Here is a 21044-nt window from a genome sequence, read left to right as displayed (position 1 = left end):
GGGGTTTTTGCAGTGGAAAGAAGAGGGATCGATGAGTCTTCTGGTTGTTTACTGGATGTTCTAGGTCTAATATTAGGTAAGATATGATGCCTTGAAAACAGGCAATTTTGGGAATTTTACCTGCGTGTGTTAGGAGGAGGCCGTAGCACAGGCCGAACAGGGTGGTACTCCCGAGGGGAATGGGAATGCTGGTGATAGGAAGAGCTGGAGCTCCTGTTTCACTAGCTATCTAACCATCCCCCTTTGCTGACCTTTTCAGTGTGACAGTAACATGGAGAGTAGACCAGCATACTCTCCCACACATTTCCTCTAACTATCCTATCCACTACATCACATGCACCTTACATTTCACACAACGTATCCAACTATGTTACAGGGGTTGGCGCCAGCAAGGGCATGCGTCCAGAAAACTTTGCCCCCGCTACCTATTGGCGGACTTCTGGGGGGAGGCGTGACGGGGGTTCTGCCGGCATAGATCGTGGATCCAGGGCGAGATGGGGGTCAGGCCTGTGCTAAAAGGTACAGGGCATTGTGGTTCCCAGGCTGCCACTTCCGCCCAATAGAGAGGGGCCCGAACCTAGGAGTAGCGACCCAAGAGGCTGCCCTATCAGTGGGTGTATAATGGCGGGATAGTTGCATTGCCAAGGCGCGCTTGGAGGGTGTCCAAGCAGCTGTCCTGGTAGGGTGCTCCGAGGCCACTACCACAGCCACTGGTAAGCTGGTGGGCTAGGGGTCCCAGATACATTGCCTGGACCTGGGACTATGCAGTAAGTGGGGCCTGTGGTATGTCTATCCCCCTTTATTAATAATGAATATGACAAAACACAAGATAAAGTTTCAAAGCAAGCCTGAGGACAGTAAATCACCCAGGGGGATGAGGGTGGGTTCATGGAATGTGGGAAATTTGAGAGGAAGAGCGGGAGAAGTCGTTGAGGCATTCAGTAGGAGGTGGGTGGATGTGGTGTGTTTGCAGGAAGTCCGGTACAGGGGTGGATCAGCCAGAAAGATTGTTGGGAAGGACTGTTGCTATACGTTGTTTCAGCAAGGGGGGACAGACGGATATGGAGGTGTTGGTGTGATGGTTGCGGAGAAATGGGTGAAATATGTTATGAATGTTATGAGAGTAAGCAATAGGATATTGGTAGTGAAAATTCTGTTCGACAGAAGGATAGCTGCGATTATATCGTCATATGCTCCACAGGCAGGATTGGATGAAGCAGAGAAAGATAGATTTTGGGATTATTTAATACAGTAATCCCGCATATTTCGCGGTAGTTACGTTCTTGTAACCCCCGCGAAAAGTCAATTCCGCGAATACTCTATTAACAATTGAAAACTTGCACTTTTGTCCACCATGCTGCCCATCACACAGTCCATGTCCATACTGATTGCGAGACAATTCGCCGTCAGACAATTCCCCGTCAAAACATGGACGATTCCCCTTCAGAACAATTCGCACCCTGGACGATTCCCCGCCATTCTATAAATATACTAATCAATACTTTTATAAATATACTTATTAATTAATCAATACTTTAATAACTATATTTCAGGGGGATCCAGCAAAGTCTATGTTCAGTAGCGTAGGTTCTGGATATTATTTATTAGTTGCACCTTTAGTCAATAATTAACTTGTTTCTTCCTCGCTGTAGTCGCCTTTGAATTATATTCTAGCGTCACCCATAGCTATCTTCATTAATGAAGGCGAATTGTTTTGTGTTTGTTGTGACTGCGAATTGTCCCGAAACCTCCATACTCATCCCGAAATACCTTCTTACAAGATTGAAAGCACATACTCCATTATGAAGGAAAAACGTAAACACCGTACTGTAATACACAATTATCTACACATTTATTAACAAAACAGTACAAAATAAAAAGATGCATTAACTGGTGATAGCAAACACTCGCACGGTCGTTTCTTAGCTTGTCCAGTAACACAATTTTCTCTGCTAAGGTCATAACTTGATCGTTTTGTCACTTTGGAGTTCTTACTAATTGTATTATTAGCCTTTGGTGAGGCTGGCTTACGTCCTGGGGCCATGTGGAAAGCAAGTGGGAGGCAAGAGGCTCATATCATAGTGCGGTTACAACCACAACAGCCACTTATGGCAGTCAGGCGTGGACTGAAGAATGCGGGACGGAGAGCAGTGTTGCCATATCCAAACAACGAAATTATGCTAGGGCAATGAAAAAATTATGCTAGACTGAGCATAGTTGTTCCAAGTAAAAAATGAATTATGCTAACTTGAAGCTAAATGATAAAATTCTATACATATTCGTGCAACATATTAATTATGTATTGTTTACTATGAAAATATTAAAATGAACCTACATACAGTAAGAGGATAAATATCGGTATCTACCCATACTGCTTTTTCCCACGAAACTTACGTTTTTCTGATGGATTTTGATGTGATTCGTTCGATTTTGAGCATCATTTCCGTCGGAAATAACCAGATTTTGAGATATGACCCCCCCCATCCCCCAGAAATAATGAGGGATCTTTGGGGAATCGGGGGTTTTAGGGAGGGGGGAAAACACAGAAAATGGTCATTTCCGACTGAAATGAAGCAGAAAATCGAATGAATCATACCAAAATCCATCGGGAAAACCTGGGTTTCATGGGTAAAGTACAAAGCTCAAACTTATCCTAACCTAACCGAACCAAACCGAACCTAACCTAAAACCTAACCTAACCTAATCCAACCTAACCTAATCCAACCCAACCAAGCCCAAACTGAAAGTAACCAATTATTCAAACATCTTCTTGCCTTAGTCTTCTCTCTCTCTCTCTCTCTCTCTCTCTCTCTGATTTGTAGCTTTTATAAAATTATTCTAAAAATATTCTATTCCATTCTAAATTATGCTAGAATGATTCTAAAACTTCTAATATGCTAAAAAATATTCCAGACTCGAAAATTTGATCAAAATTATGCTAAATGAATAAAATTATGCTAGATATGGTAACACTGGCAGAGGGGCCACGGGAATGGGACAGAGGGTGGCGTGAGTTTACCGCGCTACAATTGGAAGCTGCGGGAATTTCAATTTTTTTTTTTTTTCTGTATATTCAAGGATATTTTTGTTGAACTTATTAATGCTAAGAAAATCCGCGAGAGGGCAAAACCGTAGACAAAAAATCCGCAAAAAATGCGGGATTACTGTACATGTAGTGGGTGGTATGCGGGATGATGAGATAGTGGTTTTGGGAGGGGACTTAAATGGTCATGTAGGTGAAGCAGCACAAGGTTATGAAGGAGTGGATGGGGGATGTGCATATGGTATAAGGAATGCAGAAGGGGAAAGGATACTCGAGTTTGGGGAGGCAACGGACATGATTGTGTGCAACACATATTTTAGGAAAAGAGACATTAAGTTAATTACATATGAGTCTGGGGGAAATAGCAGTCAGATAGATTATTTTCTGGTTAGGAGGGCCGATAGGAGGTTAGTGAGGGATGTTAGTGTTATAGGAAGTGAGGAGTGTGTGCAGCAGCACAAACTACTGATTTGTGATGTGATGCTTAAAGAACGAGTGATGAAAAAGTGGACATATGTACATGGAGGAAAATATGGAAGCTGAAAAACCAAGTAGTAAGGAATGCCTTCTATAGCGAGATGAGGAGAGTGGTGGCTGAACAGGGAGCCGTAGACAGAGGTGTTAATGAACAGTGCAGAGCCCTCAAGAACAATCTCTTGAGAGGTACTGATGTAACATGCGGTTGGACAAGAGGACCACCAAGACATAAAGTTACTTGGTGGTGGGATGAGGGTGTAGAAGCTGCAGTTAAGAAGAAAAGAAAGCTTTTCCGGGAATGGAAGAAGGGAAGTAGCAAAGAGGAATATTTGGCTGCCAAGCGTAGGGCTAGAAGAGAGGTATACAGGGCAAAATCTGAGTCACAGGGACTTTTACTTGATAACCTAAATCATGGGGAAAGGAAAAATATGATATTTAGGGTGGCAGGTCAGGTGAAGAGGGATAATCGGGATATTATAGGTCAGAAGTGTGAAGAATGATAAAGGAAGGGTAATGGTGAACAGTGAGGATATTAAAGATCCATGGAGAGAGCATTATAACCGGTTGTTGAATGAGGAGTTTGACTGGGACAGAGAAGGTTTGGAGCCAGCAGATCCAGTGTCTGGCCCTTGGCCTTTGATTCATGCTGCTACTGTAAGTGAGGCAATAGGCAAGATGAAGGTGGGGAAGGCAGTAGGTGTGTCTGGGTTGACTGGCGAAATGTTGAAGGCCTCAGGCGATATACGGGTGAAGTTAGTCACTGACCTGATAAATAGGATTATTTATGAATGTGTTGTCCCAGGTGATTGGTTGAAGAGTGTAATTGTAAATGTGTATAAAGGGAAGGGTGATGCCCTAGAATGAGGAAATAATAGAGGTATAAAGCTTTTAGATCAGATAATGAAGGTAATGGAGAGAGTTTTTGAAGGTATGATTAGAGAAGTTAGAGAAAGAGTGAATATTGATGAGATGCAGTTTGGGTTTATGTCAGGTAGGGGGACCACTGATGCCATATTCATTGTTCGACAGCTTCAGGAGAAATATATTGGTAGGAGAAGGGATCTTTATTTTGTTTTTGTTGATTTGGAAAAGGCCTTTGACAGTCCCTAGAGAAGTGGTGAAGTGGGCAATGAGAAAGCTGGGTTTGGAGGAGTGGCTGGTTAGGGTGGTTATGGCTATATATGTGAGTGCTCAGACCCAGGTAAGAGTGAATGGAGATTTGATTGATGAGTTTTCCATGAATGTTGGTGTGCATCAGGGGTCAGTTTTGAGTCCCATGTTGTTTATCATGGTACCTGAAGCCCTTTCAAGTGACTTTAGAAACAGACTCCCGTGGGAGTTGTTGTATGCTGATGATTTGGTGTCGATTGCAGAGAACGAAAAGGAGGCGAGGAAAGGTTTAGGAAGTGGAGAGATGGTATGGGGCATAAGGGCTTAAGGGTAAATGCAGATAAAACAAAAGTGATGATATCTAGGGTTGGTGGCGGTACTGTCAAAGACAAGGGAGTGTGGCCATGTGCCGTTTGCCACAAGGGCGTAGGAAGTAATTCCATCTTGTGTAGTGTCTGTGATAAATAGGTGCATAAAAGATGTAGTGGTATCAGGGGTAGACTGCGAGATAATGCTGATTTTATGTGTAAGGCGTGTCGGGGAGAGCAGGTGGAGAATGTCAGACATGAAAGATTTGAACTTGCTGGTGAGTCTGTTGAGTGTGTGGAAGAGTTTTGTTACTTAGGAGACTGGAGGTGGGGCTGGAGCTAGCTCTGTGGCTAGGGTGAGCAATGGTTGGAAGAAGTTCAGGGGGCTCTTGCCTCTCCTGACACTGAGAGGACTCTCCCTACGTGCTAAGGGGTCTTTGTATGCAGCATGCGTTAGGAGTGTAATGCTGTATGGTAGTGAGACCTGGACAGTGAAGGAGGAGGATATTCGCCGGCTCAGACATACAGAAATGACAATGATTAGGTGGATGTGTAGTGCATCCCTGCGTGCAAGGTCTGGGGGGGCTGGGTTCACGATGGAAGAGTTGAGAGGTAGGATGGGACTGGAGTGTATTGGTGTTGTGATGAGGAGAGGTAGATTGAGATGGTTTGGACATGTGGAGAGGATGAGGGATGATAACTGGGTGAGGAAGGTAAGTGTTAATATTGGGGGTGGGGTTAGGAGGGGCTGACCGAGAAAGACACGGGACGAAGTTATTAAGTGTGACCTCAGGGTTAAGGGACTGGACAGGGAGGCTGCAACAGATCGTGCAGCATGGAGAGCCGCCATTAGGTGACCAGGGCCAACGCATGCATGCGTTTTGGAGCCTTCAAAAGTGAAACAATGTATATATATATATATACACACACACACACACACACACACCAGCATGTAATGGTTGAGTATACAATCAATCAACATAAAAATAGATATACTCAATTTTGGGTTAAGTCATGAAATTTCCTATCCATCCATCCATCCATCATCCAATCCTACACTGCCCCATGAGGAGCGTAGGAGTCCGGGGCTAAGCAGTTGGTCCTGACATTTAAGATGAGAGTGACCAGCCTCACTCATCCCTCAGTGGCATTACATGGGCAATCAACCCCACCCACCCCTTGGATATAAACCTTCACCGGCTCAATCCGATTGGAGTGCAATAATTACTCACTAAAACACCAGGTGCCATTATTTGGCTATATGGTTACCACCCAGCATAGTAAATGGTTTCCTGGTGTACAGGAAACCATTTGGCTTGTCACTCAGTGTAGAGTCACCCACAGGCAAAAGGAAGAGGAAAGAATGAAGGAAAGAAAGACAGAAGAGGAAGTGTAAAGTTACCCATAAGCAGAAGGACAGGGAAAAAATGAAGTAAAGGAAGACAGAAGAGGATGGAAGGAAAGAAGGATGAAGGAGAGGAAAGGGCAGACACCCGACAGCAGCACTACATCGAGTGAGTGGATGGTGAGCGCCCCCACCTACTTATTATGATAATTATGGTGGCCACATACAACAATCCTGTGCTGCCATTAGGTGACCAAGGTTGACATGTGCAATCATTTTTGGAGCCTTTATATATGATAAGATATGAAGTGGTACTGCCCACGCAAGTTGACAGACTGACATTTCAGCCAAGATGGCTGTCCGGTGTTTACATGCGCAGAACCCGAATCTGAGGTATCTACATATCTAGCCTGCTTTGCGCCATCCCTTTGAAAACCACATCTCACTCGTCTCATCCACTCACCCACTTGTCCCACAGCTGTCATTACCTCTCGAATCCCCATTGTTCCATAGCCACCTCTCATGTGCAATGTAAAAATATATATATATATATATATATATATATATATATATATATATATATATATATATGTATATATATATATATATATCACCAAATAACAGTGCAAGTGTGCAACAAATAATGCAGTGTGCAATTTTAAGTGGAGTGGTAACTTTTTGTGTGAGAAATACTGAACCTTGTGATGGAAAGCTGAACTGAGGAGAATGTACACTGATGAGAATTAACAAGAACAGATTGACATTACTGTACTGTATGCTACTGTATATATTTTTAAAACCCTTTATTGTACAATTTATTGTATTTTGCATTATGTTCATGCATTATCATTTACCATTATCATTAAAGCATCAGAAACTGTTTTCTTTATCGTGTAGGCATATTTTCCATGTGGGTGAGGTAACTTATTTGATATTCAGGGATTTTCCATTCTCACAGGGGTCTCTGTTCCCTAACCCCTGTGAACATCAAGGGTTTACTGTGTGTGTGTGTGTGTGTATATTAATATATATCATCATCATCATCATCAGCCGTTTGAGTATCCACTGCAGGACCAGCCTATCCCGACCGAAGTCGGGACAATACAGCCAATATATCCCCATCAAGTGGCTTAGGCTGTCTGGTAGAGATTGTATGTAGGGTGAGAAGTGCTTGTAAGTGTAATTGTTGTGTTGCAGTGGCTTTGGATGTGTGTGATACATAGAGATACATTGGCTGTATTGCCCACTTCAGTTAGGATAGGCCAGTCCTGCAGTGGACACTCAAACGGCTGATGAGGTGAAATGAGATGAGATATATATATATATACAGGTATATATATATATATACACACAAGTGCTCGTGGGCACTTCAGGCACTCTCACACTTGCTCCTGCGGAGGGCTCTCACTCTGTGCGCTTGCTTTCTCGTGCTTTGCACTCGTTTCTTTGTGCTTCTCACTCATTTCCTCGCACTTCGTGCACGTGTTGAGATCACTTCAGGTATATATATAAATATATATATATATATATATATATATATATATATATATATATATATATATATATATATATATATATATATATATATATATATATATGTATATATATATATATATATATATATATATATATATATATATATATATATATATATATATATATATATATATATATATATATATATATATATATATATATATATATATATATATGTATATATATATATATATATATATATATATATATATATATATATATATATACAGTATATGTACATATATATATATATATATATATATATATATATATATATATATATATATATGTGTGTGTATATATATATATATATATATATATATATATATATATATATATATATACAACACTACAAGCACTTCTCACCGTACATACAATCTCTACCAGACAGCTTAAGCCACTTGGTAGAGATATATTGGCTGTATCGTCCCGACTTCGGTCAGGATAGGCCGGTCCTGCAGTGGATACTCAAACGGCTGATGATGATGATGATGATATATATGTGTATATATATATATATATATATATATATATATATATATATATATATATATATATATGTGTGTGTGTGTGTGTGTGTGTGTGGTAGGTGTGGGCGCTCATCATCCACTCACTTGATGTAGTGCTGCTCTCAGGTGTCTACCCTTTCCTTTCCTCCGTCCTTCTTTTCTTTCGTCCTCGTCTGTTTTTCTTTCCTTCATTCTTTCCTCGTCCTTGTGCCTCTGGGTGATTTTACTCTTCCTCTTCTGTCTTTCTTTCCTTCATTCTTCCCTCTTCCTTCTGCTTGTGGGTGACTACACTGAATGGCAAGCCAAATGGTTTCCTGTACACCAGGAAACAATTTACTACACTGGGCGGTAACAATATAACTAAATTTTGGCACCTGGTGGTTTAGTGGGTAATTATGGCGCTCCAACTGGACTGAGATGGTGAAGGTTCATATCCAAGGGGTGGTTGGGGTTTACTGCTCACATAATGCCATTCAGGGATAAGTGAGGCTGGTCACTCTCATCATGTCAGGACCAACTTGCATAGCCCCGGGCTCCTATGCTCCTCATGGAGCAACGTAGGATTGGAAAAGGAAATTCACTTCTACTAAAATAAGGACATACATGCACACACACCAGTATATGTATACAAAACTGTATCACAACGTGAAGTTAGTACAGCAATTTAGCAGCAAAAAGCACACTGTAAAGATATAAGCAACCAAAGAAATTAATGCACTAAAAGGAAATTCACTTCTACTAAAATAAGGAAAAATTAAGCTGTAGCACGATTATGATAGCCACAATTTTCACCACAGCACAAAAGGAAAATGTACAGCTGCACCTGAACTTCCATTAAGCTACAGCAACTAAGAGGCAACCCAACAGTGTCTCTGTACGGTGTTCATCCATGATAACAGTAGTATTATCTTACTCTCTAGACATGAAACTAGCATTTGCCCATCATGATCAAACAATGCTTGCTATAATTATTAGATTTAAATACACAAAACAAATGCCCATCATGACCAAATAATGCTTGCTATAATTATTACCTTTATATACACAAAATTTCTTCAGTTACTGAACCATAAAATTCAAATGTTTTTCATGTGATATTCACGCTAGGAGTGAGGAAAAAAAGTGATATCACACTGTCTTCTACAGTATCTGGAAAAAATGAGGTAGAAAATAAATACAGCACAGTACTACATGAGGATAAAAAGAAAAGCTACATTAATTGGTCAGTGAGTAACTTCTTATGTTTTCTAGCACAGGTCAGAGTGCATGAAGCTATACCAGACAGAAAACATGAGAGCATACGTGTGGTGTGCTGGCAGAGTTGGGCGTTCCCAGGTGGTGGTGCGGTCGTGGTGATTGACATAATAGAGGCGTCCAGTAGTGGTCCGCCGCTCTTCCCATCCCTGCAATAAACCACAAGGTAACAGTCATCCATAACACTCCGGTGAGGTGGAGAAACTGAGGCAAGACCATAGAAATTCAGTACAATTAAGACGTAGATGACAAGATGACAAGCCCACCATAGCTCCCTAACTTGTACTACATAATCAACAGACCTCCAGTCACCTCTAAGAGTCTAAAATCACACATACTGTACATGGCTAAGCATTTTGACCACTCGACCAATATGGACTTGACAAACCATACATTAAACACAAACCTGATTCTGCATAACATATGACACATGTACAGTATATCCCATAGTTTATATTAAGTTTCCTCACAAATATATACTCTTCCCTCCCCTCTCCCCTTTACTTGCATCTGAAAGTGTTAGGTGGTGACAACCATCATCCACTCACTTGATGTAGTGCTGCCTACTTCTTCCCAGGGTGACTAAACTGAGAAACAAGCTTCATAGTTTCCTATAACCCAGGAAATCATTTGCAACATTGGGTGGTAACCATACAACCAAATAATGAGGTGATATTGAGCATACTGTGGCACCCCTGTTAACCTGGAGGAGAGATGTAAATTCTGTGTCCATCCAGGAACCAAAATTCCACACTTTTCCCCACACCTCACTAGGACGAGGCACTGTCCACCACATGGGAACAGCTGTTCACGGCATGGGACAGCCCTTTTGGGGTAACTGCTTGCCTGAGGTTGATGGGTCTGCTCAGTCAGACAGACTGGGGTTGCTCTACCATCACTTGTACCTCAATGGCGGATGAAATTGTGGACAAAATAATGCAACAATTCTGTATTACAATCATATTTCCTTACAACTGCAAAATGGCTCCACAGTGACTGTAACAGTCCCATAGTATAGTTGCTGTATTGGGGAAATACAATTTCTCTAAACGTGAGTATAATTCTTCCATTTCACCAAGCTACAGCAGTGTGGCAGGAAGACACATGGTCAGTAAACTGGAGGACTACCAAAACAGTTACTAAGCCTTCTCCTGTGTCTAGGCCTTAGGTCTTGCTCAGGCTCTAACAAGTCCCAGAACCAGAGATATGGTCAAGGTTCTCAAAAAGAAGTACAGAACTAGTCTTGACAGAATGGAATTCTTGAGTTATCTGGAAAACCAGTACTGTGAAACTGTGTGGAATCTGATGGATAAAGATAACTCTTAGGACAATGAATGTCAACGTAAGGCTGGGAAAGTTTATCCAACAATCCATCCATCACCCAATCCTACGTTGCCCCATGAGGAGCATAGGAGCCTGGGGTTAGGCAAGTTGGTCCTGCCAATTAGGATGAAAGTGACCAGCCTCACTCATCCGAGTGGCATTACATGAGCAATAATCCCAACCATCCCTTGAATACAAACCTTCACCGGCTCAATTTGATTGGAGCGCTGTAATTACCCACTAAACTACCAGGCGCTACAATTTGGTTATGTGGTTATCACCCAGTGTAGTAATGGTTACCTGGTGTACAGGAAACCATTCAGCTTGTCACTCAGTGTTGAGTTACCCACAGGCAGAAGGAAGAGGAAAGAACGGACAGAAAGACAAAAGAGGAAGTGTAAAGTCACCCGCAGGCAGAAGAACGTGGAAAGAATGAAGTAAAGAAAGACAGAGGAGGAAGGAAGGAATGGAGGGAGGAGAGGAAAGGGCAGACACCCAAGAGCAGCACTACACTGAGTGAGTGGATATTAAGCACCCCCACCTAGTATGTATTCCATATGCCGTCTGTACTCTGATTATCACTGGTTTATCAGAGCTACATGGGGATGCTGTCAGGACGCTGCTACTCCTCACCCTGCCCTTGGATGGGAAAGGGGGTCCGGATGATGATGATGATGATGATGATATTGGGATAATCACTGTACAGTTGTTCATTGCTGTGCTTCCCACAAGTGACTCTAAACAGCGAGACAAGTCAAATGGTTTCTTGATTTGCAGGAAACCATTTATAACACTGGGTGGTAACCATAAAACCAAGAAAAGTGGATGCCTGCTCACCTTATGGATCATTCAACTGGATGTGGCCCAGGAGGATTCTAATCATAGAGTGGTTAGGGTATATTGCTCACTTCCTGCTGCTCAGGGAAGAATCCCTTACTTTTAATGTATGGACTTTAGGCCTGTCCCTGGGTCCTTAAGCACCTCCTGATGGGATGATACAGAATTGGACTGTTGGTTGAATTCCTACCCATGAAACCGAGAAGGACCATAGCCAATAACCATATTGTCAGAGAGTAGCAGTATTAGATTGGCAGATGCTGCTGCCCAGTCCCAAAATTTCAAGTAACCCATCTATTCCAGTCAGCTAAGATTATGCATCTTATTTCACTAATATCCAGCGAGCTTCCCATTTCCAAGGCTTGCGTATTAAGCACTTTGTCACATCACATAAAAAAATAAAACAACTTCAGCCATGACATTCTACAACACTGTACATCACAATAAAAAGTTCTGCCATTCCACAAGCTGGTGATCAACTCTCCCCTCACCTCCTCCTTTTCTCACATTTTCTCTCATCCACCCCCCCTTCTCTCTCTCATTCTCTCCCCAGCCCTCTCTCTCTCTCTCTCTCTCTCTAGTAATGTATGTTTTCAATGATAATTGCACTTCTTCCATTATCTGAGTTCTACACGACAAACTATCAATCTATCTATTGCCAGATGCCTCAATCCCGCACAGGATGGCCACAAACAAATCGCCTCCACGTCGCCCTGTCCCCCGCAATTTCACTGCCCTGCTCCCAACTCACACCCCCCTCTCTCATACACCTCTCCACGCCATCCCTCCATCTCATCCTCAGCCTCCCCATCCCTCTTGCCTCCTCCACCTCACTCACATACACTCTCCTCATCAGTCTCTCACTCTCCATCCTCTCCACATGGCCAAACCACCTCAGAGTGTTCCTCCTAAAGTTTCCTATCACATCCACATCCACACTACAACACTCCTTTATATCCTCATTTGTCAGCCTGTCTCTCCATGTGACTCCACAGGCTCCTCTTAAATAACTCATTTCCACTGCTCTCACTCTTGACTTGTGTCCTTCCAACAACTTCCAAGCTTCACTTCCATACGTTAGAGTTGGTATCACAATACTGTCATGTAGTAACTTTTCCACTTCCATGCTCACTTCCCTGTTTCTCATCACTGCTTTCAAGGAACTAGCAACCTTTCTTCTTTGTTGTACCCTTTCAAGCACTTCACCCTCCAAACTTCCATCCTTACTCATCACACTACCCAAGTACTTAAATGTACTCACATTTTCCATTTCCTCACCATCCAACCTCACTGTACATTCACTGACTTCACCTCTCTCAAAGACCATCACTTTACTCTTCCCTACATTCACCTTTAGATTCAGTTTCTTACACACTCTCCCAAACTCAGCCACCAAGCCCTGCAGCTCCCCTTCATCTTCACTTAACAAAACAGTATCATCTGCAAACAACAGTACTGGGAATTTCCAAACACTACCCTCTCTCACTAGGGCCACTCCAACATCCACTGCCCTACCTTTTATCTCTTTTATTACCCCACCCATGTAAAGACTGAACAACCATGGAGACATGACACATCTCTGTTTCAACCCACCCTTCAAAGAGAAAAATCAACTCAGTTCACCATCCACATGCACTGCAGCCTTAGCACCATCATACATACTTTTCACAGCATTCAACAACTTCCCATCTACTTCATATATTCTTAATACTTTCCACAATCCTTGTGTATCCACCCTGTCATATGCTTTCTCCAAATCCATGAAGGCCGCATACAACTTCCTTCCCTTCCCTAGAAACCTTTTCACTAAAGATCTAAGAATGAATATCTGATCTACACAACCTCTTCCCTTTCTAAAGCCTCCCTCTTCTTCTCCAACTAATTCCTCTGTTATTTCCCCAACTCTGTCCATATGTATTCTACCTTACATTTTTCCTATTACACTAAGAAAACAAATGCCCCTATGATTACCACACACTTCTTTTTCCCTTTTTCCTTTGTACAAGGGAATAATTATACCCGACTTCCAATCCTCCGGGACTCTACCTTCCTCCCAGGCCAATCTGCACATCTTCCACATCCATTCCACTAATATCTCTCCCCCATGCTTCGGCATTTCACCACACACTCCATCAATTCCTGGGGCTTTCCACAATTTGACTTTCTTCACTGCTTCCACAACTTCTATTCTACCGATTTCTTCCTGTCTTCTCACCTCCCTCCTTCTCCCAGCCATTCCCCAGCCACTTATACTCGCATTACTTCCATTCTCTATGTTCAACAATTCCTTAAAGTGTTCTCTCCATCTGCTCACTTTTTCTCTCTTCTCCACTAGCAATCTACCATTTTTATCTTTCACTCCCGTACAAACTTCACTTCCACCCTGTCTTACTCTCTTCACCTCTTTACAGAACATTTTCTTACAGTCCCTCCACTTCACACTCAAATTCCTTCCAAATTCCTCATCTACTCTCTTCTTACTAATCTTTTCACCTCTCTCTTCCTTTCTACATATAACTCTTTCTTCCACCTCTCAACTTCTTCCACGGCCCTTTTTCTCATCCATTCATTGTATGCTTTTTTCTTTTGTGCCACAGCCTGTCTCACCTCTTCATTCCACCATGCTGTTCCTTGCAACCCCTTCTGTCTTCTCTTCACCCAACACACCACATCACATGCTGCACATATTTCTTCTGTGAATATCTTGCACACACCTTCCACATACCCCATCTGCTCCAATTCATATCTACCCAATCGTTCCTCCACTTCTCTCTTATGTTCTGCCTTTTTCTCACCCTCTTGTAACCTTTCCACTCTCCTTGCAACTACTCCCTCCTCCCATCCTTCCCTTCTTCTATTTCTCCATCTTACTTGGGTCTTGATTCTGGCCACCACCAAGCAGTGGTCAGAAAGTCCACTCCCCCAACCTCTATAAGCTCTTGCATCCATTACACATCTTCGCATCCTTTCATCCACACACACATAATCAATCATTGCCATCCTTTCATTCAGTTCACCACCCAGCCTTCTCATTCGCCATGTATACCTGTGGATCATTTTGTGCCTGAAGAGGGTATTGGCTATCACCAACCCCCTCCCGGCACAAATGTCCACTAACGCACTGCCATTCTCATCTATCTCAGCAGGCACACCCCACTCACCAACTATTCCATCCACCTTCACATTCCCTACTGTACCATTCATATCACCAATCAAAAACACTCTCTCATTCCTTCCAAACTCTTCCATGCACACTTCCACATTTGTCCAGAACTCTTCTCTCACACTGCTTGCACAATCTTGCGTTGGTGCATACACGCACACAATCGCCCATATTTGTAGTCCAACTTTCAATCTTACCCACACAATCCATGAGCCAACTGATCCATACTCTCTTACGTTCTTCTTCCATCTTTTACTCACAACAGTACACACTATTTCTTTTGCCCTTTCTTTCTCACCTACTCTTGCACATATACCCCATCCATACTCCCATTCTCTCACTTTCTCCTCTCCATTTAGTTTCAGTTACTCCACATACATCCACTTTTGCACCCTCAAGCACCTGGACAATCTCTCTCTCTTTCACCTCATTTGCACCCCTTACATTCCACGTCACGATCTGTACCATGTCCTTTGTCAGGTCCTTGGTCGTCATCTTTGGTCAGTCCTTGTCTGAGGCATCTTGTTCATCATTTTAGTTAGCCATTTTCCAGGGAGGGGCACTAACCCTCCACCAACCCTTTTAGTCGCCTCATATGACAAACAGGGATACTGGGGGAGTATTCTTGAAAACCCCCCTACCCCCAGGGGGTGGGGTGTGGTGTGAGAAAATTAGTACAGTAGTAGTAGTGGTAATTCCCTAGGCAGTCTGGCCGAACAGCCCCGAGTCCCAAAGGATGGCCACGGCCGAGAGCAGGCTTTCCCAGAGAGCTCTCAAGGAGTGTATGTTGCAGGGCTCTTGTTTGGCGAGCCACAGCTCGCAAATGCGAGTATTTTTTTCCTTCGGCGAACAAATTTTACATGCAAGTCGCCTTGTGGCGAGGGGAAAATATATCCACTTCAAAACCCAGTAAACTCTATAATAAGTACATCTCACTTAAATGAACAAAAAAGCACGCTGTGATTGATTATTAAGTCTTTCCTTGTTGCCACTGTAAATGTTTAAAAATAGACAATATATAAATAAATAAATAAATATGTTAACTGCTCGTAAAATATTTTGGCTCGTAGTCACTTTGGCTACTAAAAATTTATTTGGCTCGTAAATCTGAAACCTTAGGAGCCAAATGGCTTGCAACCATCGGCAGTTAACAAGAGCCCTGGTATGTTGTGCTGTTGGTGCAGGTGATTGTCTGCAATGCAGTCTTCCATAATGAGCTTGATAGTATGGACTGCAGTGTTGCATCCTAGACAGGCATCAGCGATGGAACCATTCAGCCACTTCTGATAACTCAAGAGGGTTGGATGATGCCCACATCTCAGCCTGGCCAATTGGACCCTGTCCTCACGAGGGAGGTTGGATTCGGAGGGATGGATATCAGAAGGCCATGCATACAGCTGTGTTTTGTCTCTGAGTGACTGAATGGAGTGGCAAGTGATTTGAGCATGGATATGTGTCTGGAAACTTGTTTGAGGCAGGCGAGAGGGGAGAGATGACAGTATTTGTGTATGATATCATGCCCTGGGTGTTGTTTTGATGTTCCTTGGTGTGTGTGGATGTGCTGCCATGTAGTGTGGTGGATGGTGTGTGTTTGTTGAGGCTTCAGCAAGAATTTGTATGCCTCTCATGTCAAGATGATCCTTGACTCTGAGGACTCTGGTTTCTTGATATAGGTGGTTTGTAGGTGTAGTAGCTGTGCAGCCAGTGACTATTTTTAAGACCTTGTTCTGTATGGTCTGTAGAGTGTTCTAGTGTGTTTCAGTGAGGTTAGAAGCCCAAGCAGGGCTTGCCTAATTCATCAATGAACATATATATATATATATATATATATATATATATATATATATATATATATATATACTATTTGTATACTGTGGTGGTGGTTTCTTTGATGTGTCCAAAAATGTTGTCAAGGCAAGAGACCTTAGGGCGTTGAGTCTTGGTGTTAGCTTAATGTTTGTGATGTGTTGTTTAAATGATATTGATGTATGTTATGCCAAGATTTTTTTTTTTTTCTTTTTTTTTTCGGGGAAGAGGTATGGGAGTGTTGTTTATTGTGAGGTGTGGAGTGTGACTATGTTCTGTTGTCCAGTTTGTGAGAAGAGTCACTATGGATTTGGCTGGGGCTATTGTGAGTCTGTTTGTGGTGAACCATTTGTGTAGTGTGTTGAGGTAAGGTTGGAGGATGTGTGCGGCTGTGTTTGCGTTTTGGTGTGGACATGTGCGTGTTATGTCGTCTGCATGGGAAGCTATGTGCATCTGGGGTGTGTGGAGTGTGGGTATGTCATGCATGTATAGGTTAAAGAGTGTAGGGGACAAAACAGATCCTTGGGGGACACCGTTTGAGAAGTTTCTGATGTTCGAAGACTGACCTGAAAATGTTACGTGTGCACATCTGCTTGCTAAATAGTTTGTCAGCCATCTCTTTGTGTTACTGTAAATGTTTGTGTTGAATATTTTGTTCGTGAGGTTGTGGTGGGGGATGGCATCAAAAGCTCTGCTAAAGTCTAGTGTGACTAGGAGTGTTCTGTGTGGTGGCCTAACTGAATTCATTCATCGAAAACTTTTTGTGTAAGGTCTGTATGAAGAGTGTTTGTGGAGTGTAGTGGCCTAAAACCATGTTATGATGGGGCTTGGGGGATGTGAGGTGTTGCTAATTGTAATACCAGTCGTTCACTGACATTGGAGGAGGTGCAGAGGAGTGTGATGGGGCAGTGTGAGGAAGGTAATGTGGGGTCTTTGTTGGGTTTGGGAATAGTGATGACAGTACCATGCTTCCAGATGCTGGGTATTATGTTGTGTGAGTAGCAGTAGTTTGATATGTTGGTGAGTGCTTGTAAGCCTTGTGGTCCAAGATGTTTAATATGTATGTTGCTTATGTTGTCTGGGCCACGGGCAGATGAGTGCTTAAGGTTGCTAATGATGTGCTTCGTCTAGTTGTAAGTGAAGGGTGCAAAGTCTGGGTCTGAGGGGAACTGTCTCTTGCATTGGATGACACGTCAGTCATTGCAATGGAGGTTTAAATGCCTGACATGTGAAAAGTGATTGATGGGAGTGTTTGCTTGTTGTTTGTTTGAGGGTATGGTGTCTGTTGTTGTGATGGCAGTGTGTGATTGTGTAGTGTTGTTGTCAGACAGTGTGATGCTGTTTAGTGTTTTGTAGAGTTTGCTGGTGTTTGTTTTGTGATCAAGTGTTTGGAGATATTATTCCAATTTTGTATTTGCTGCTCTGATATTTTATTGTTTATCTGAGTGTTGAGTGCTTGTATCTGTTGTACTGTGTCTTGTGTATGGGGTTGGGGAATGTTGTAGTGTGTCCTGTCGACTGATGAGGCCTCGAATTTCTGGTGTGAAGTTGGGGTTGTCTCTTTCTGTTGCCTCTAGGGATGTGTGTGTGTGTGTGTGTGTGTGTGTGTGTGTGAGTGTGTGTGTGTGTGTGTGTGTGTGTGTGTGTGTGTGTGTGTGTGTGTGTGTGTGTGTGTGTGTGTGTGTGTGTGTGTGTGTGTGTGTGTTTTTATAACATTCGTATTGAAAGTGTGCACAGTGGTTGTTGATGTCTGTGATGGGTGTACTGTTTAATGTTTCAAAGTGTTGTTCTGTTTCATTTGTGAAGGCCTCCAAGTTGGCTCTCTTATAATTAGTGTATGTATATCTGTGGCCAGCTGGGGTGATTCTGGCTTTGGTAGTGATAATTAGGAGGTGGTCAGAGCCAAAGGTTTTGACCACTCTCCAGGATGTTGTGTGGGCGAGGTTTAAGGAGCAAAAGGTGATGTCTGGGGGTGTGGGATATCGGTATGTTGATGGAGATTGCTGAGGATGAAAAGATATCTGTTTGGATTGTAGTACCAGCCCTCTGTCAGTGTCAGGGTTGTTGACATGCCAGGCCAAAATCACCAACCAGGATAATGATGGGTATGATGGTGACGTGGTGTATCTCAGGAGAGTAACCGCATGGTATTGTGGGGGATGATTGGGGTGGAATGTATGTACTGGTGATTATGTGTGATTTGTTACCAGTGCATATTTTAATTGACTGTATTTCTGTTGTGGTGTCATGTGGCAGGAAAAAAAGACTCTGTATGTGCACTAGTATCTGAAAAACTGATGGATTGGTGTACCAGGGTGATGAGCACACAGCCACCATTGTCTACCCAGTCTTGTCTGATGGTTGAGAAATTCTGAAAAGTAGGTGTTTTTTGTGTTCTGTGTAGTTTTGTTTCTTGTAAGATGGCAATGTGTATGTTTTGTTCTTTGATGAATTGTGTGAATTCTAGTTTTTTGGTGTTTATGCCATCTATGTTTATTTGAAGAATGTTTATCTTGTGTGTCAGATGTCTGTTGGGTGCTGCTGCATTGGGGGGGACGTGGGCGTGTGGGTAGAGGGAAAGGGGTAGGAGAACATTGTGATAATAGATATGGGTTGAGGTGGATTAGACTGAGGTGGAATGGGAGAGGTTGGGGGACTGGATGGTGCAGGAAGGATCGGTGGGTTAGGCTCAGGAGGTGTGGAGGAAGTAGGAGAGGGGCTGGTGGGGGTGTTAGAAGGTGGGAAGAAGGAGCATTAGTTAGTTGATGGGCAGTGTGAGGTGGGGCATGAGGCAGTGTGAAGTAAGGTGTTTGATGTGAGAAGTAAGGCAAGGTAATGTAATGTGATGTACTGGTACAGGATGGTAAAGTGAAGGGAGCAGTAAGAGGTACAATGCGTGTATAGCTGGTACCTCTGGCAGGTCGTCAGGTGAGGAGAGGTTGCCGAGTGTGTCAACAACAGCGTTGTGTGAGCCAGTGCCACGACCGTCACGTGACATAAGTGACACCACAATCTGTCCACGTACAGGCTCGCAATCATCATGCCCCGCCCGTGTCAGGTCCAGCCGCTGGTCTGTACAAACATACATTCTTTTAGTACACAAACATGTATTCACATACCTGTCTATCAGGCTAGCACAGCCTATGAAATTACAGTTATAAATGAGATGATAAATATGAAGTGAATGCTGTACTGGTATTGCTAGTGAATCAGGTAGAATACAGAATATAATGAACTGCTTCTTCAAAGCTGTGATAATTAAATTCATAATTTTAAGTACTGTAATGTTTTCCAAGAAACACTAAAATGATAACTCAATCTGAGGCAGTTGGGAATATGTCAAAAGTAGTTATAAATACTCTGAAAACAAACACAGGGCAATGATGGTAAAGTTAATAGTAGTGGTACTGGTGGTGAATGTTGAGGTGGAAATTTAAACTTCTTCTTTCACATATTCAATGATAAACACCTTGAAAAGGTGTGGAGTATGGTTATGGAGGCAATGATGATGATGATGTAGACTGAATGTCATTAGGTGCCACAGCTGTAAAAGTATACATACCTATAAATGAATGATAAATGTAACAGGTAGGCTGAAAGTTTATAAAAGAGAATGTACTGTGGTAGGTGGGAGCACCCAATATCCAGTCACTTGATCAGGTGTTACCTCACGGTGACTACACTGACTGACATGCCAAATGGTTCCTTGCACTCCAGGAAACCATTTTCTACACTGGGTGCTAACCTTGTAATCAATCCCTAGGGATGGGGAGAAAGGATGTTGCTCCTATCACTTCTGCATTCTAAAAGGCAAAAGGTAGTGGGTGGTGAGGACTGAGGATCCCCCCACCCTCTAAATATCCCTCAGAATGATCTGGTACACATCAAATCTGAGTCCTGTGCCTGTCCACAGCCCATGAAGTCTAGGAAGATTCATAGAGCTTTTCGTAATGTGAAAGGTGTGACTGTAGAATCTAAGCCTGTGGAAACTGTTCCTGTTGCTCAATAACCCCAGTCTGTGTGGCTGAGCAGACCCATCAACTGCAGGCAAGCAACTGCCCCTGCAGGGTTGTTCCATGCAGTGAACTGATGTTCTTCTGCTGCAGACAGTGCCTTGTCACAGTAAGGCACTGAGTTTGGAAGACTGGTTCCCAACTGGATGCTGCTTTGTCTCTTCACCTAGTCAACGGGCACCACAGCAGGCTCCACATCATCCCACTATTTGGTTACCACCCTGCGTTGTATACGTTTCCCAGGTTAAAGGAAACTATTAGGCCTGTCACTCAGTATAATGCCACCTGACTTGGAATGAAGAAACAAAGAATTGAAAAAA

At 42.8% G+C, this 21044-nt stretch overlaps 1 protein-coding gene across 2 annotated transcripts in view; it reads right to left on the bottom strand.

Annotated features, from left to right (window-relative positions):
- Smurf (SMAD specific E3 ubiquitin protein ligase) overlaps positions 1-21044 on the bottom strand; it is a 416911-nt gene that overhangs the window by 125172 nt on the left and 270695 nt on the right. For both annotated transcript variants that reach the window (XM_080267279.1, XM_080267280.1), the window contains exons 5-6: positions 19623-19783; positions 9631-9731 (exon numbers count right to left, since the gene is read on the bottom strand). In XM_080267279.1, coding sequence (XP_080123405.1) covers positions 9631-9731; positions 19623-19783 — 262 coding nt within the window. The remainder of the gene's footprint in view (positions 1-9630; positions 9732-19622; positions 19784-21044) is intronic.

The sequence above is a fragment of the Coenobita brevimanus genome, chromosome 23 (genome assembly GCF_032717465.1).
Source record: "Coenobita brevimanus isolate Jiangsu-jjx chromosome 23, ASM3271746v2, whole genome shotgun sequence".
In the NCBI taxonomy this organism is placed as follows: Eukaryota; Metazoa; Arthropoda; class Malacostraca; order Decapoda; family Coenobitidae; genus Coenobita; species Coenobita brevimanus.
This window is presented reverse-complemented; position numbering and strand designations above follow the sequence as displayed.